We start from the raw sequence: 17763 nt of genomic DNA on the forward strand, positions 1-17763 counted from the left end.
GCACTGAATTTTGTATAGTGTGTGTCGATGCAATATCTGGCTGAATACATATGTAACTATAATTTGCACTGATGATTGGTTATGACAGCAAACATGAAAGATTCACAGAAATTATGCAATACTTTCCCATGCATATTTCATGCAACCTGTCTTTTCACTGTGAAATTAAGAAAAAATAATCAAATATTTCACCAATTTCATTTTAGTCTACAGCTGATTCACAACATTCCATTCGTGAATCGACTATGCATGTACAGTTGAAAAGCCTTACATGCATCAGGTTGCTCCACATGCTGAGTACACTGAGAATTTCTGAACTTTACCCATGATACATGGTATACAACTGCTGCATATTCAGTATTCATACTCAGTTCCAGTATCTGTTGGCTGAGAGCAGAACCATAGAAACTTGTGTGAATGTCATATTTTGTGATGTATAAAGTAAAATATGAGGGGCAGTAAAACAAAAAGTTCCCAAAATGGTGGTACTGTACAGTAATGGTAGGACATGGTGATGTGTACCTGATCACCTTCAAAGTAGGACACTTGAGCATCCACCCCACATGCTCTCTCTCTCTCTCTCTCCATTGATCCTGCCATTGTTGTAAGCCCCAGTGGAAGGTTTCTTTTTGAATCATCAGTTTTACAACCTCCTGATCTGTCGGCTAATGGGCCATTCAAGGACAATGTTAGAAAACTGTATATGTAATGGATGGCAGGAGGAGGACATGAGTTGATGCTGACAGATAAGAAGACTGTTGATTGAAATGATCTGTGACTGGACAGTATGAGCTTGTAACATGATGTCAATGAAAATAATTATGAAAAACTTTTTAAAAACTGAGATTAGGAATGTTCTTGATGAAGTGAGGATTACATGGATTGAAAATGAAAATGTGGATGCAGAAGGGGACAGTGAACCAATACTAGAGAGCAGTTCATGAAGATACTGCATATTAGTTTTGGTAGCAGGTAATGTATTTCGTTTTTGAAGGCTTATAAAATCCTTGCATAAATCATGCATTCCAATTTTTGATTGCAAAAACAGGGAAAGTATGTGAGAGAATTACACAAGTAAATATGGTAATTATGAGTTGCTGGAACTGTGGTCTTCTGTCCTATGATATCAAACAGCATAGGAGACTTTTACCAACGTCTCAGATGAACTCACTGCCTGCATCTTTAGGATGGAAGGACAGCGCGTGCTGTGCCCCCCCCCCCAAGATACTGGAGATTTAGAACATGCATCCCTTGAATATGAGACAAAGCATGCTTGGTATTACCAAAATGTTATGAGAAAATTACTTTCATGTCATATTCAGCTGTATGTACATCAACCACTTTCTGACAGGTGCTATTTCCAAGCCAATCATGCCTTACATCAAGCATGTATCATTCCACCCTTTCTAAGTAACACACTACAAACTGAGTAAACTTCCCATCAATGTACATCTCACACTTACGAGTAGCTGTCATCCAGTGAGTTCACAGCGGACACCCAGTGGGTGAGCCACACACCATCAGTGACAGACCCTCTCTTGTTCACAGTGATGGGTGCACTGGTATTCTCCAAATCCCAGTGTTTTGTGGTGCGATCAAACGAGCCAGTCATCATGTAGCGGCCACCACCATGGGGGCTCAGTGCAATGGCTGCATGTGGCAAACAGAGAAAGTTATCTACAGCAACAGTTAAACAACTCTGAAGTCTTACTCCACAACTTAGCACTGTCTATACTGTGCTGCACAACACATGGATCTGAATGAAGCTTCAATCTCATCATAATCAGACATTTTATTTCAAACTGAAATGACACAACCTGAAATTAGTAACGTGTTTAGTGTAATTCGTGTAATTCAAAATTAACATAATTACAATTACGACTCTCCTCAGTAGTCTTATCACTAGATGTAGAGCATCCCAACAATGAGTATTCTTCTGCTTCCATACTCATATCCTTGCTGGATGGCAGCTGGCTGGCAAATCTCTCATGATGGCCACTTTTGCCTCTTCTGGCAGTCATTGTTATATAGCCTTGGGACAGACTGCACAGAAAACTTTGTTTCCAACAGTGCCTCTATTGTTGCATGTTGATTTGTTGCTGTGGAACTATGTTCACAGACCATTTACTAGCAATGGCTGTCTCTTCTGGATTTCATGTCACAATATAATAATGGTATAAAGGGCCTGGACATCAAACCATGGGAGCAACATACAGACTACAAGGATGACAAATGAGAAAATATGTGACAAACAACATGTTACCCCCTTTCTTGGGGACAAATGAAATGAAGAAATAATGAGCTGTGTGTATCTCTATAGATAAAATTGAAATTAACACAACTAACATAATTTACACTTGCACTGCTGCGGTCAACATATGTCAATCTCCGAAAAACATGGCGCCCTTGCTGTGATCGACAAAACCCGTATTGCAACTTTAGAGTTTCAAATCTCAGGTTTCTTTGCATCAGTCTCATTCAAACTTGGTGGGCTAGTAAAAATGGCTTCGTCTAATGTGCGGTGCTTACTATAATAGTTTTAAATAAAGTTGTGGAATTTGGTCAACATGTGACATAGTGATAAGACCAGGATAGTGATTATGTACTTTTTTTGGCCATCTTGGACAACCCTGATTTAAATGGACTTTTCCCCCGTGAAAAATACTGAATAATTCAACATTTTTGCAACTTCTGCTGCTTGTTTCCTGTCTGAGGTAAGATTAGTTACATTTTATACAAATTTTCATACTTTGCACTTAAATTATTTATAAAAGATTTATTCAAAAATAATTCAGCACAGAGGGTACTGAGAGTTACTTAACATACTAGCAGTGAAAGTGTTAATGACATCTTTCACAAAATGATGAAACTATTACATTTCAAGAACATCAGAGTAAAGGTTTTTCTGTACATGGATGCATATTAGCAGTGCTCCTATGCAAACAGAATGTACAAGGATCACCCAGAAACCTTTACCCCACACTCTTCCTCTTGGCAGAAATTTATCAAAATTATTATGGTAAATAGAGAAATATCAAGAGTTCTTAATGGTTGTTAGCAGTTCAGAATATTTAAAGATGCCTGAAATAGTTTTTCAGGGATACCACTGTTAAGAGAAGCATATGTGGACACTGGATGAAACATGTGAGAGACTGTCTCAACAAGCAAATGACAGCCTTCACAAAAAACTATGAGGCAGCTGAGAAACCTTGGGCCTGACACCCATGCAATGTATGGTGAACATCATGAAGCGGATCAAGAAGCCGCTGCTTGGAATCAGTAGAGAAACATGTTGCACGACAGCTACACCTAACATGAAGTTCAGAGGAAGGACACAATTCTCAGTTGCTGGAATGATACATGTCAGATGGAAATGGATCCGTTCCTGTCATGAACGGTGACTGTTGGTGAAACATGGATTCACCACTTTGAGCCAGAAACAGAATGACAATCAATGGTGTGGCATCACATGAGCTGCCTATGCAAGAGGAAGTTTTGAACGGCTTCATCAGAGGAAAAAGTGATGGAAATTGTCTTCTGGGATATGAAAGGAACAACCATCACTTCTGAGATACACAGTTACCCTGCGGATGACTTGAAAGCCTAATGTATTGAGCTTGAATATGCAAAGAAAATGGAAGATGTCCTTCTCCTCCATGGGAAAACAAGACCTCACACCAATCTACAAACAATGGAAGCCATCATACGAACAGCACTGGAATGTGTTGCCCCATCCACTATACAGCCCAGATCTGGTACTGTCAGACTTTTTATGCTTGGTCAAGGGAAGATCACTGTTCACAGACAGAAATTCAGGCATAATGATGACAATATCAAGTGAAAAAATGGCTCATATAGACTTCAAAGGCAATTTTTACCACCAAGGAATACAGGCCCTTACTTCCAAGTGGGGTAAAGCCATAGAAAAGGGCAGGATGTTGAAAGAAAGTGTTTGTAAATGAAGTATGAAGTACATGAGCTCCTTTAGACAGTTCCCTGTGAGAAACAAAAGTGTGGAGAAAAACTTCAGTGATCCTCATACATGAGGCCTCCAGATCTGACACTCAACATACCTGAAACCACTCCAATGTGGGCCTGGAAACAGTGGTACGGATATATAATGTATGATTTACCCGTCCTCTTGCTTAACAGGGGTGACTCAGTTGAAATGTCCCACACAGCCACCATGCCATTTGTGAAACTTCCAGCAATTATCCTGTGGAACACACACCAAACATTTCAATACATCATGAATAAAAATATGATGGGCAGGGAATGTTGTGTGGATTCTAAATTGAAGAAAAATTGTGAAATGTGTACGCAAATAATCAGGTTTACTGGCTACTCCATCATAACACTACTGCGAATGAAATAATCAGGTTCATGATGTGTATTTGTACCAACCATCTTACAGTGCACACAATTTCACTTTTCTCTTCACGACATGTTTTGGCACTAATGTGCCATCATCAGGTGTGGTATTATTACCGTCAAACAATTGCACTGTATGCCATCATGTCTCCTTTATAAATTGATTAAAATGTATATATGTCATATATAATAATAAAGTTTATATATTAAAACTTTTCAAGATTTATCATCTATACGCCGCACTTCAAATTCGCGAGTTACGTCAATCCTCTCCTATGGGAGTACTCTTCCTATATTCTTGTGTATGTTGTGTCCTTCCTTTGTGATTGCATGTGTTGTATTGCTCTTTTTTGTTCTGGATATATATTTCTGCTAATACTGCAGATGTTGGAGCTCCCATAGCTAAACCATCTCTTTGTTTGTAATATTTTTGTTCATACTGAAAATAATTTTGGTCTAGTATAGTGTTCAATATGCACATAATTTCTCTTTGTGTATTTATATTTGCATTATGATTGTGTTGTAGTATATTTTTAGTCATGTTCATTATATCTTCCTTAGGTATGTTTGTATACATGTTTTCTGTATCAAAAGAACATAATCTTATGTTTTCATCTATTATAATGGTGTTTAAATCATTCATTAATTGTATGGAGTTATGTATATTTTATGCGTTTTGTAACTGTAAATATTCTTGTAGTGTTTTGGATAACAGTATTGCTATTTGGTATGCTGGGGCATGTCTCCAATTGACTATGGGTCTAATAGGTGTGTTATGTTTGTGTATTTCCATTTTTGTTCTTTTTGTATTGTATTTGTGCATAGTTTTATTGTTTGTTTAATATTATTTTGGTATTGTTGTGTTAGGTCTTTGTTAATTAGTGTAAAATTATTTTCATGTATGAATTTCTTTATTTTTTGTTGATACTCTTCTTCTGTTATTATTACTAATGTTTTTCCTTTGTCCGCTTTTGTTGCTATTAATTTGTTATCTAGCATTTTTCTTTTTATATTCATAGCTAATTTCCATTCTCTCTTACTTTTATAGCTATTAATAATATTTTTGTTTTTGCTAATAATCAGGCCACATACAATGAAACCTGGATTCTATGTTCCGTGAATCTACACTTTCCACAATTCTACATGTTTTTGTTGGTTCCACCAAAACTTCCACACAACAAATGTTAAATTTTACTAAAATATCTGTCTGTCCTCTACCCAATTCCTTGTTTTACATTCAAATTGAGCATACATTTGCCAGTTGCTGTCATTTTAAGTGCTTTCAGCTGGAAATCAGGGGGGGGGGCATTTGGCTATTTCATGGTTTCACCGGTCATGGTAGCCGAGTGGTCTAAGGCATGCACTGTCTTCGCTTGCTTGGAAATCGGGATCATGGGTTCGAATCCCACTCAAGGCATGGATGTTTGTGTGCTTTTTTCTGTGTTTGTGTACAGGTAGAGGCCTTGCAAAGAGCTGATCACCCACCCAAGGAGTCCTACCGTATGTCTAAGATCTAGTAAATCGAAGGGAACGGAGAGTTTCATGGAGGTAGGCCTAGGCCCAAATGAGGGCTGTAGTGCCAATGAAACAAAAATTCATGGTTTCAAGGTTGTGCGAGTACAGAAGAGCCATGTTTCCCACCACTGTTCAGTCTGTGTAGTGATGAGTTACAAGTAACTGCAAGTTCCATGTGCTCATTACATCACTATATTAGTGCTGCTTTTTGATATTCTGTGAACTGAACTGGCAGACACTTTTATTTTATTTTCTAGTTGCACTGCACCATAAGTGGCCACTGCAAGGTCCATGTGCTTATTACGTCACTGTGTTAGTGTTCCTTTGTGACTCTGTTGCAATCCTTATTTCATTATGATTAGTGAATCAAAGAAGAGGAATGATATATCAGGATTCTGTTGCGCTGTGTAAATCTGACTTAGGATTGCCTGTGCCATCTAAGTGCAATGTTATACTTATGTGGCCCAGAAACCCATAGATCAAAGAAGAGGAAAGTGTCTTCTATTCAAGGAGAGATTCCAGCCCAAATGGAAGCTAATAAGGAAATACACGTTGCACTGGTTGTGATATTACAAACTATGGCATCAAAGTTAAACACTACTGGTAAAAACAGGAAAAGACACTGAAGAGGGTTATGCAATATGGCAGGTTCTCTGGTCAGAGGTGCCTGGAACAGCCAGCATTTCAAGAACGGGAGAGTTTGCTGGTCACATGGTTTAAACAAGCTAGAGGCAGCAATGCAGTCATCAGTGGCTCACTGCTGTGGGAAAAGTCTCAAGACACTGGAACAAGGCTGGGCACTGATGATTTTAAAGCTTCTAAAGACTGGATCAACAGTTTCAAGCAGCAACACAGTGTCGTATACAAAACTATATTAGGAGAGTGCAGAAGTGTGAGGAAATGGAGAAAGGAAGAGTCACTCAAAATTATTCGGGGGTATGAACTTATGAACATTTATAATGCTGATGAGACTGGGCTGTTCTTCAGGTTTCCACCTAACAGGACATGGAGTTTGACAGGGGATCCTTGCAGTGATGGAAAGAATTCCAGGGAAAGGATAACAGTTCTGTTAGACTGCAGTGCCAATGAGACTGACAAACTCCCACCATTGGTCACTGAGAAGAATTAAAACTCCTGTTACTTTAAAAATGTCATAAAGTTGCCCATTAAATACACAGCGAGCAGAAAAGCATCGGTTACACAGGCCATCTTTACTGGCCATTTGAGGGTGTTAGATGTCAAAATGTGTTCCCAAAACAGAAAGATTTTACTTTTCATTGACCTGTATATTGATCATCTCCATGACGCAAGACACCTAAAGCATGTGAAAGTTATATTTTTCCCCTCATATTGCACCAGCATTTTCTAACGACTTGACCAGGGAATAATCACACCATTCATATGTTACTACCATAAGCAACTTGTAACAAAAGCTATTTTTGTGACTGATCACAAGTTACTTCATGTTGGGACACTCATGAAGGTGACTGTTTTGGATGCACATTTCATTGCAGAACCATGAAGCTGTGTCACACATATGAGCAGTGAACTGTATTTTGAGAAATGTGAATTCAATTTAAATCGCACCAATGATGATGAAAATGTAGAACTTGGCACAGCTGAAGATGAGTGGGGTCAGCTGAAAGCATCATTTTAAGAATATGTATCCTGTGACCATGATGTAATGTATGCGGAGGAAGAAGGGGAAGATGACTGAAAAAGTGAACCTCCAGGAGGATCTCTGTCAACACTTTAGGGCCTCAACATTGTGAGGAAATTTCGATGTTGATGATAACACAACGGCTGCCCTCAGTGGTACTGAAAATGAGGTGTACAGGGTTCAGCAGAAAGTGGGAGCAACTTGCTTCAATATATATGTGAAAGAATCAATATTAATTGAGAGTATTTAATTGCAACAGCTACATAAATTTTCAGTTCCCTTATTTTAAATTTATTTTAAATAGTGGCTTGAAAAATGTAAAAGCCAGGTTTCATTGTACATCATTTTTACAATGTGGTTATTCAAATATACAAGTATATGAATGAATGAATGTATAAGGGGTGGGCTTTCTTGGCCCTTGCACTGTGACCTACAGTGATCTATTGTGCTTATGTACAAGTATATACTGCAAGTCCTCAGAGCCGAGAGTCAGATCTTTCTCCTCCACGCCAATGTTTGTAGGAAGTGGAATTAGCTGTAATGGATGTGTGGAGGGTGGGTGGGTAGGTGACTGGTAGTTACCACAGAATTCTATAAGGAGCTTGGGGTTCATGTATCATCATATTCCTTTTTGTCACAACTTCAGCAGCTATAACAATTGGTGGTAGAGTGATCTGGCCCTCAGATACATAATAAACACTGACAGTTGCTTCATAAACTTCATTAATAGCTATTATTTTGACATTACTACCAGACACTCCATTTTATCCCCTCTGCCAATTTACTCACATTAAATCATGATTTCACTGAGTAGACATGCTGTCAACAATGTAGTTCATTTTGGTACAGATCAAAACTGCAATACTGAATGAAGCATTTGGTGGTTCTATTGGTTCTACCCATAACTACTAAAATAATGATTTTTATATCACTGAATGGTAAGCATGTGGATAACACAAAACACAGGTTCCCTGATTGTCACAAACACACTCAGAGTAAGCAGTGTAGGTACCTGTGTCCCTTGCCCTTATACCAGGACAAACGAGTGCACTGCCATGTTGAGTCACCAAGAAGACAGGTTTGCCTATCATCTAGTACCAGTGTCAGCATGGCATCAACTTTGAAAATCGGGGTACTGAAAATATCAACAGACACGAATGTTAGGAGAAATGACATGACTTGTGTTATGGGATACTTCATGACCACCATATTTGCTTGATATGCTGAGGGAGTTTGAGGAGGGAAATTCTGTCAAGATACAGAAAGTGTCTCACCTGTCACAGATTTTGTCCTGCACCTCAGATGGAAAGCAGATGGAGAATATCCGTATGGTGCCATCAGAACATGCGGCACCCAAGAGCCCAAGTCGTCTTAACCTGCATTCAGGCACCCCCACATCTGGTGGCTCATAACAACCAGAGGGGCACCATTCCATGCACCACACTGCACCATAATCATGGGCAATTCCAAGTGCCAGTTTTGGGACGGTGCAAGGCCTTAAAAAAATTAAACTTGTTTAAAACAGTTGCACAAGTTTTGTGAGACATTTCAACCATTATACTGTACACTGACAACAGAGTAATAAAGATCACCAAGGACAACATGTACTTGCTGGATAAAATATGCCTTATATGTTTAAGCCCTATGGGGCCATCATCACAGGCTTATGTGAAAAAGGGAGAAGTCTAGTATATATTAATTTCTAAGAAGAAACATTTTCATTTAAATCTCTTTATAGCTGAGAGTGTAAGGAGTTCCTACTTATGCATAAAGTTCTGAATGACCATGTAATTTTATAGAGATTCTGTTTTGTAACAGTATTGCTCTATTCTGTACAGATTTCATGCAGAGCATGATATATTTTATATTATTGCTTCTCTGTCTGCAAAGACAACATGGCATAATTAGTTACGTGGTGCTATCAAAAAGTTCCTGAAATTTGAATTTTGCGCGCAAATGGTTATGAGTACAGAGAAATACCACTATGTGTCTCCCACACACCATTCTTGAATCAGTGTGGCAAGCGGCGTCAAGTTGAGTGGTTGGGTTTATTGTTGGTTAACATATTTCCATTGTTGCGTTTCTGTGAGTTTGCGGTTTTGTGATGGCTGACCTCAGAGAGCAGCGTGTCTGTATAAAGTTTTTTTTCAAACTTGGGAAAACTGCTGCAGAAACGCACCAAATGTTGAAGCAAGCTTTTGGTGATAACAGTTTAGGGCAGATACAAACTTACGACTGATATAAGCGTTTCAAAAATGGCTTAACATCGACTGATGGTGACGATCGTTCGGGATGGCCGTCAACTGGCACCACACCAGAAAATGTCATGAAAGTTAGGGATCTAATTCTGCAAGATCGTAGGCTGACCATCCAAGACCTCTGTAACACCTTGGGACTAAGTTATGGTACATGTCAACGAATTTTGTCAGAGGAACTGAACATGAGGATTGCAGTGAAGTTTGTGCAATGACTGCTGCAAAATGAACAAAAGCAGCATCGCTTGGAAGTCTGCAGGGAACTTCAACAACAGCTTCAAGAGGATCCAAACTTTCTTTCGAAGGTTATCACTGGTGATGAAAGTTGGGTTTATGGCTGCGACCCTGAAAGTAAGGAGCAATCATCACAATGGAAGAGCCCTTATTCACCTTGGCCAAAAAAAGCTCGACAAGTCAAGAACAACATTAAGTCCATGTTGGTCTGCTTTTTTGATATTGATGGGATTGTTCATAAGGAGTTTGTCCCTCCTGGTCAGACGGTCAATAAAGAATTCTATTGTGATGTTCTAAGGTGTTTGAGGGAGGGCATGAGGAGAAAACGTCCAGAGAAGTGGCGCACGAATGATTGGGTACTCCACCATGACAACGCATGACTTCATACGGCTTACACTGTGCAGGAATTTTTGGCTAAAAACAAGATGGCAGTTGTTCCCCACCCACCATACTCACCAGACTTAGCTCCATGCGACTTCTTTCTCTTCCCCAAATTGAAAATCAAGTTGAAGGGGTGAAGATTTGATGTGGTTGAGGAAATACAAGCGGAAATCAAGACGGTACTAAACACCCTAACAAAGAAAGACTTCCAGGATGCATTTCAAAAGTGGCAGAAATACTGGGATTGGTGTATGTGCTCCGAAGGAGACACTTTGAAGGTGGTGGTGCAGAATAAGATCCAGGTAAGGCATAATAGTCCCCCCAATGGTGTCTCTACTTTGATGTAGTGGAGGGGCTTGTGTTGTCAAATGATCCTGAGAGCTATGATGGCAGTAGCATAGCTACTGGTAGGGCCATCCATGCCGGACAGGACGAAGGGGATGACCCAGACTAAAAGAGATACCTGGTCTTCCAGGTTGGGGGTTGGGCGAGAGGCTGATGACCTCTCGCCGTAAAAAGAAAATATAAATGTCTCAAAACCTGGAATCAAGCCTCGGAAACCTCAACAGAATGGAAGACGACAATTGGCAAAGAATATGGACTACTCTCTAGGTACATGGAATGTGAAAACCCTCAATAAACCGGGTGCCATGAAATCAGTACTAGAACAGATAAGTACAATATGAAAATCACAGCCATACAGGAAATTAAATCGCTGGGTAAAGGAATCATGAACTTAAAGAAACATACTATATGTTACAGAAGGCAATAAGGAATTTGGTGTAGCCTTTGTAATACAATGAGAATTTAAAAGCGCAATAACAGACTTTAAACCAATAAGTGAAAGAATTTGCACTTTGAGAATTAGAACAAAATTTTTCAATATCACGTTGATGAACGTGCATGCACCTACAGAAGAAAAACAAGAGGAGGTCAAAGACTATTTCTATCAACAAATGGAAGAGACATATGATTCAATACCAAGTAATGACATAAAGGTTATTTTAGGGGATCTTAATGCCAAAATACTCATAGCTAAAGAAAAGGAATACAGAGGAGTAATTGGGACAGAAAGTTTACATGATACAACCAACCATAATGGAATAAAATTAACACATTAAGGACCGGCGATTTAAATGTCTGAATCACCCTGGGCCGTCATTATTAAACCTACTATCCTAACTTGTGCACTGTTCACTTTAAAAATTAATATAAAATCTCCTAATTAATTTTATGAACTAAAATTTTTGAAGAACACTTACCAATGCTCCTAGAAGTGCTTGAGGGTGTGATATTTCTGGAAACATTCCCCTTTGTGAAGTGGCATTACACAGAACTTGCAAATGTAGACATACTCCTTTTTTTTTGTGAACTGTGCAAACATGGCATTGCCTAGGATGCTTCCCCTTGGAATGTTCACTCTTCACAATTTTCATGAGGGTATGTTTCTGCATATCACCTGAAAGTCGCCCCGGGGGGTCCGCATGAGTCTGCGTGGGGTGGGAGTTGATGGGCCCGGTCGCACTAAGTCTGTGTCTGACTCTGGTTCTGCCATCACCATCTGGTCTGTAGCCCAGGCCTTCGCCACATTCACCAGAAATGCTTTGTATTTCAATTTCGAATCAGGGTTTAGATTTTTGTGATTTGTTTTTAGATTTTTTACTGTCCTCGCAATGTTAGTACCAGCAATGTTATTAACCCCATTATTGTCGGAGCTACTGTCACTTTTACTGTCTGTGGCCACAATTCTTTGTTCTCCCGTCACTGCCGCTCTCTGAATCACCATGACTACGTGTCTCACAAGGCAGGTCAGCTAGCTCATCGGAGAAGAATTTGTCCTTGTCCATACCCCACCACTAACTACTGGCTGATACATACATCTCGAAGAGCAGCAAAGCATTTTTGTTTATAGTGGGTTAAGAAAACAGCGAGGTCAAGTTACTGACAAGTGAGCAAACATTCCAGAGTTTTATTACGCCACTGCGTGCAATTTGGGTGGCGCCAGAGCAAGGTATAGTGTGTTACAATATAACATGTCCTAAAATCATGATATCATGCGACCGGTCCACCACGTTTAAAAGCCAAAAGCATGATATCATGTGACCGGTCCTCAATGTGTTAATAGATTTTGCAGAAAGTAAGAACTTGATCATCACCTCTACATACTTCCCGCACAAAAAATTCATAAAAGAACATGGGCAGCACCAGATGGGGTAACCTTCAATAAAAGAGATCATGTCCTCACAGAGAAGCGATTTGCAATGAATATCCTGGACGTAAGAACATTAAGAGGGGCCAACTGTGATAGTGATCGTTACTTAGTACAGGTTAAATATAGATGTAAAATAAGTTGTCAAAGATCTAAGCAGTATGAGAAATGTAAGAAATTTAATACTGACAAGATTACAGAGAGTGATTAGAGAGAAGCATTTCAAAATAAAATTAAAGAAATTAATGACAATAGAGCAAATGAAGAAGTAATGGTAGAAGGGATATGGGTAGGTTTTAAAACTGCAATAATTACAGAAGCTGAGAGGACTCAGGATCATCAAGAGAAACAGGATAATAGAGAATCGTTCGACAAGGAATATAGGGAGAGTATAAACCTCAAGAATAAGAAATATATGGAATATATGGAAAGACCAACAAGAGCAAGAAATGAGGCATATAAAGAAGCAAGGAGGAAAGCAGACAAGATTTGCAGGAAAAAGAAACGGGCCTTTCTAAATGAGCAATTACTGCAAATGGAAGAAGACTTCAAAAATAACAAAACAAAAAATGCCTTTGGTTGAATCAAATATATGAAAGAAGGTTTCAAACCGAATTTATCCGAGACAAAAAGGGCTTCTAATAAATAATAAAACAGAGATTATGAATACATGGATAGAATATTTTGAACAGTTATTAAATCAAAATCAGAATATGGAAGAGATAATAGACCCTCCAACAAAGGAAAAAAGTCGAAGAAGCATTAAAGGAACAAAAACTAAACAAAGCACCAGGAGGAGATAACATACCAGCAGAATTATTGAAGGCAGGATGAAAAGAAGGAATAATAGCACTCCACAGAATTATAAATAAAGTGTGGGAAGAAGAAAAGATACCAGAAGATTGGGAAAGAGCAGTATATGTCCCATATTTAAAAAAAGGGATAAATTAACATGTAGTAACTATACAGGTATATATCATTACTACCTACAGCATATAAAATTTTAACAAGGATACTAAAAAAGAGACTGGATCTATATATAGAAAAAATAATAGGAGAATATCAATCAGGATTTCGACCCAATAGGTCAACAAGACACAATTTATTCACCCTGAGACAAATAATGGAGAAATGCTGGGAATTTAATACAGATATTTACCTATGCCATGTACTGTCTTCGCTCGCTTGGAAACTGGGATTGTGGGTTCGAATCCCACTCAGGACATGGATGTTTAGTTTGTGTGTGTGTTTTTCTGTGTTTGTGTACAGGTGCCTTGCGATGAGCTGATCACCCGCCCAAGGAGTCCTACCGAATGAGTAAGATCTAGAAAAACCAAAGTGAATGGAGAAGTTCATGGAGGTAGACCTAGGCCCACTGTGGCTGTAGTGCCAAGGGAAAAAAAAATACTTGTGCTTCACAGAATTTAAACAAGCATATGATACAATAATATGGAAGAAATTAAGGATGATTATGTCCACTTTTGGTATTCCAACAAAACTAAGTAGAATAATTAACTTAACCATGACAGAAACAATCCATCAAGTTAAAATTCAGAACCAGTTAACAGAATGTTTTAAGACAAATCAAGGATTAAAACAGGGAGATAGTTTGGCACCATCACTATTTAATTTGGTATTGGAATATATAGTGAGGAAATGTAATATAGACACAAGGAACACAGTAGCGTACAAACAAATGCAAATAATGGCGTATGTGGATGATATTATTATAGTACTGAGATCCCTAAGAGCAATGAAGGAGACATATAAAGAAAAAACCATAGCAAAAACAACTGGCTTAGAGGTGAATGTAAATAAAACTAAAATGCTAAAAGTGATTTACATATGTTTGGACCACCCAAAGAAGCAATGGGAGGAAAGACGTTCCATTCTGATGAAGAGGTACGCCATGCGGTGCATGAGTGGCTGCGCGGACTACCAAAAGAATTTTTTTCTAAAGGAATTCATGCATTTCGTAAGTGCTGGAGGACTTGCATTGAGCGTGGAGGAGATTATGTTGAAAAGTGATATAGCTTTGTACCACTTGTGCACAATAAATAATACTCAAAAAAATATTTAAGGTTTTCATTTGACTTGCCTACGTATTTAGGATCGAAATTCCACAAAGATGGAGAGGAAAATCATGAAATAACAAGATGAATAAAACTAGTGAATAATGCATATTTCTCATTACTATCAGTTTTTAGATCAAAGGATATACACTGAGCGATTAAAACAAAAATATATAAAACAATGATAAGACTGGTGCTTTATTATGGATGTGAGGGTTGGACGCTAAACAAGAGGAATCAGTCATCGGTTCATTTGAGAGGAAAACCCTAAGATGAATTTATGGACCAATAAGAGAATGGGATATGGAGAATAAGATATAATAAAGAGTTATAGAAATTATATAAGGAGCCAGAGATCTCAGTGACGATAAAGCTAAAAGATTGTAATGGGCTGGGCATGTACAGAGAATGGATAAGGAGTGCATCCCAAAGAAAATATTGTGACGTGCTGCACCAAGGTCAACACCCCCCACCCCCCGCCAGCGGTGACATAACACGGGACGCCGCAGTTGCTACGTAGCCGTAAAGAACTCCCAACAGCGATTGCTAAGCAAAGCGGGTAAACATTGGTTGCTAGAGACGACAGTAATAACAGCGGTACCTATTACGTAACAGGCAAACACTGCAACTATATATACAGCCGCCGAAGACAGTTGGAAGTTAGTGTGTGATCAGGAGTGACACAGTTGGAATCTAGCAGCAGTCGCGGAAAGAAGAACCAGACGCGTGTGATAATCAGTGATAGTTTGATAACTGAGAAGTAATTGGGAGTGTGTAACACAGTGACACTTATATAGCTCCCGTACTGTGAATACATGTAGACTACTGAACAGTGTGAAGGGATTATTGTGAATAGGGTTATAAAGTGTGAAACCCCGCAACAGTGTGAAGAGAGTACTGCGAATAGGGTGCAGTGCAGGATAGAGAGGAATGGAGGGGCTTGATAAGGTAGGCCAAGGCCCGACATCGGACTGTTGCGCCATAGAAGAAGAAGAAGACATAACAGTATTTATTAATATACTTCGGGAACTTTTGGATAGCACCACATATTTTTCTTTAGCTCACATTGGAAAGGGGTAATGTTATCAAATTTCATTATAAATTTCACACCTGTTCATCCCTTGCTACTGCGTGTGGTATGCTGTGCTGGTGATTGTTTGTACTGTCGGTCAGATGTAAAAGGTAAAGTTGTCCTTGCACTTAACTAATTAAGCACAGTGCCATGAAGGTGTATGGGGGAGTGGATGTATAGAGCTATATTTTCTTAACCTCAGCACTAGCTGGAGGTGAGTGGTCAGCTTCACGGCCCGGCCGCTTTACCCCCAGTGAAAGAGCCCCAGGTACGAATTGGATAGGAGGTTGGGTGGACCCCAGATCCTGTCTGGATGACGAGGAGAAGAGAAAATTCTTGATCCTACAGGAACTTCAACTCTGACCCCTCAGTTGTACAGCCCATACCCAGTTGTTAAACCGACTACATTGTCCTGGCTCCTGTCAGTCAGATGTATGGTGCTTAATACTTGGATAGGTGCATATGTTATCTTTCATGAATATTACAGTGAAGAGAATGTTTTCTTGTTTGTCTTTTGTTCTTCTATGTGCATATTTAGCTTCACATGTGCACACACACACAGATATGTGTATATATATATGTATATATATATTGTCACATGTTTAGAATCCATGGAAACACTAGAACAGACCGTTGCATAGGAAGTAACAATAGCAGCATTGTAATTCTAACAGTGAGCCGTTGCGTAGAGATGAGTCTCCATGGTTATACCTAGGGTTCATTGCATAGCAGCGGCCGAGGTTATAAAAATGGTTGAAGGCATTCGCCAAGTTAGTTGGAACCTAGACGCTATACGATATAGAAGAGGACAGCAAGAAGACAGTCTTCAGAAGGCCGCGGCCGAAAGCAGTCTAGTATTGGCCAAGATACAGTGGAAGCAGTAACTGTGATACTGCAAGTGATAATAATTGTAAAGCGTGTGAGAGTATAAGAGAAGCACAATAAAGAGTCACTAAAGCCGAGACCCACGTGAAGTTATTTGTCACATGACAATATGTATGTATATATGTATATATCCTAGCTGTACCCGGCCACGCATTGCTGTGGCAGATCGAGTGAATTCAAAAATTCTGTTTGACAATTAACCACTTCATCTGCTTCCACAACAGTGTCGACGGACTTGTATGTGACTGCCTTGCAGTGAATGTTAGACTGAATGATATTGTTAAGTTCGTAGACGTCTTTGTTCCTGGCCGTGAGAATAGCTCGTTCACTCAGCCAATTGTGATTCTTATAATTGGTTTGAATATTGGGAAATACTTTTTCAACCAATTCTTCTTTTGACTCACTAAATTGCATAAGTTATGAGGCAATGAAAATCGTCCTGAGGTCAGATCTACTGCACCTTTCCGTTCCCAATTTCCAGCAATTGATGCAAGAATATCTCAGTGATCGATCGTTTTGCAGCTGGACACGCATATTTGTAGTTAATTTTAACGCCTTTACGTGTCACCACAAAGTTGAGTATTTCAGGCAAGCATTTATTTCGTCTGCTGGTGTCGATGGAGGAATTACAGGTAATGTTTGCCTGAAATCTACTGTAAGCAATATTAATGCGTTCCCAAATGGTCTGATGTTTCCACGCAAATCTTGCAATGATCGATGAAGAGCCTCGAGCGATTTTTTGTGCGCCATTGTGCATTCATCCCAAACAATAAGTTTGCATTTCTGCAATACCCTTCCCATGCCTAATCCTTTGGAAATGTTGGAGTAGGGAGTTTCGATGAATTGCATGTTCAATGGCAATTTCAACGCGGAATGAGCAGTTCTTCCACCCGGTAGCAATGTCGCAGCTATTCCAGACGATGCAAGAGCTAAGGCTATGTCATTTTGGGATCGAATTGCTGCCCGAATCAATCTACTTAGGAACATTTTACCAGTTCCTCCTGGCGCATCTAAGAAGAAGAATTCTGCAACCCCGTTATTGACAGTTTGCATTATTTGATCGTAAATGCCTTTTTGCTCAAGCGTTATCTTAGGAATATTTGATTGCA

At 39.2% G+C, this 17763-nt stretch overlaps 1 protein-coding gene across 4 annotated transcripts in view; it reads right to left on the reverse strand.

The window, feature by feature from the left end:
• The window catches only part of LOC111872240, a 103054-nt gene that overhangs the window by 25624 nt on the left and 59667 nt on the right, over window positions 1–17763 (reverse strand). For all 4 annotated transcript variants that reach the window (XM_033754621.1, XM_033754623.1, XM_033754622.1 and 1 more), the window contains 4 exons: window positions 8821–9042; window positions 8559–8681; window positions 4074–4216; window positions 1464–1650 (listed from right to left, as the gene is read on the reverse strand). In XM_033754621.1, the coding sequence (XP_033610512.1) occupies window positions 1464–1650; window positions 4074–4216; window positions 8559–8681; window positions 8821–9042 (675 nt within the window). The remainder of the gene's footprint in view (window positions 1–1463; window positions 1651–4073; window positions 4217–8558; window positions 8682–8820; window positions 9043–17763) is intronic.

This window comes from Cryptotermes secundus, unplaced genomic scaffold, assembly GCF_002891405.2.
Source record: "Cryptotermes secundus unplaced genomic scaffold, Csec_1.0 scaffold860, whole genome shotgun sequence".
Classification (NCBI taxonomy): Eukaryota; Metazoa; Arthropoda; class Insecta; order Blattodea; family Kalotermitidae; genus Cryptotermes; species Cryptotermes secundus.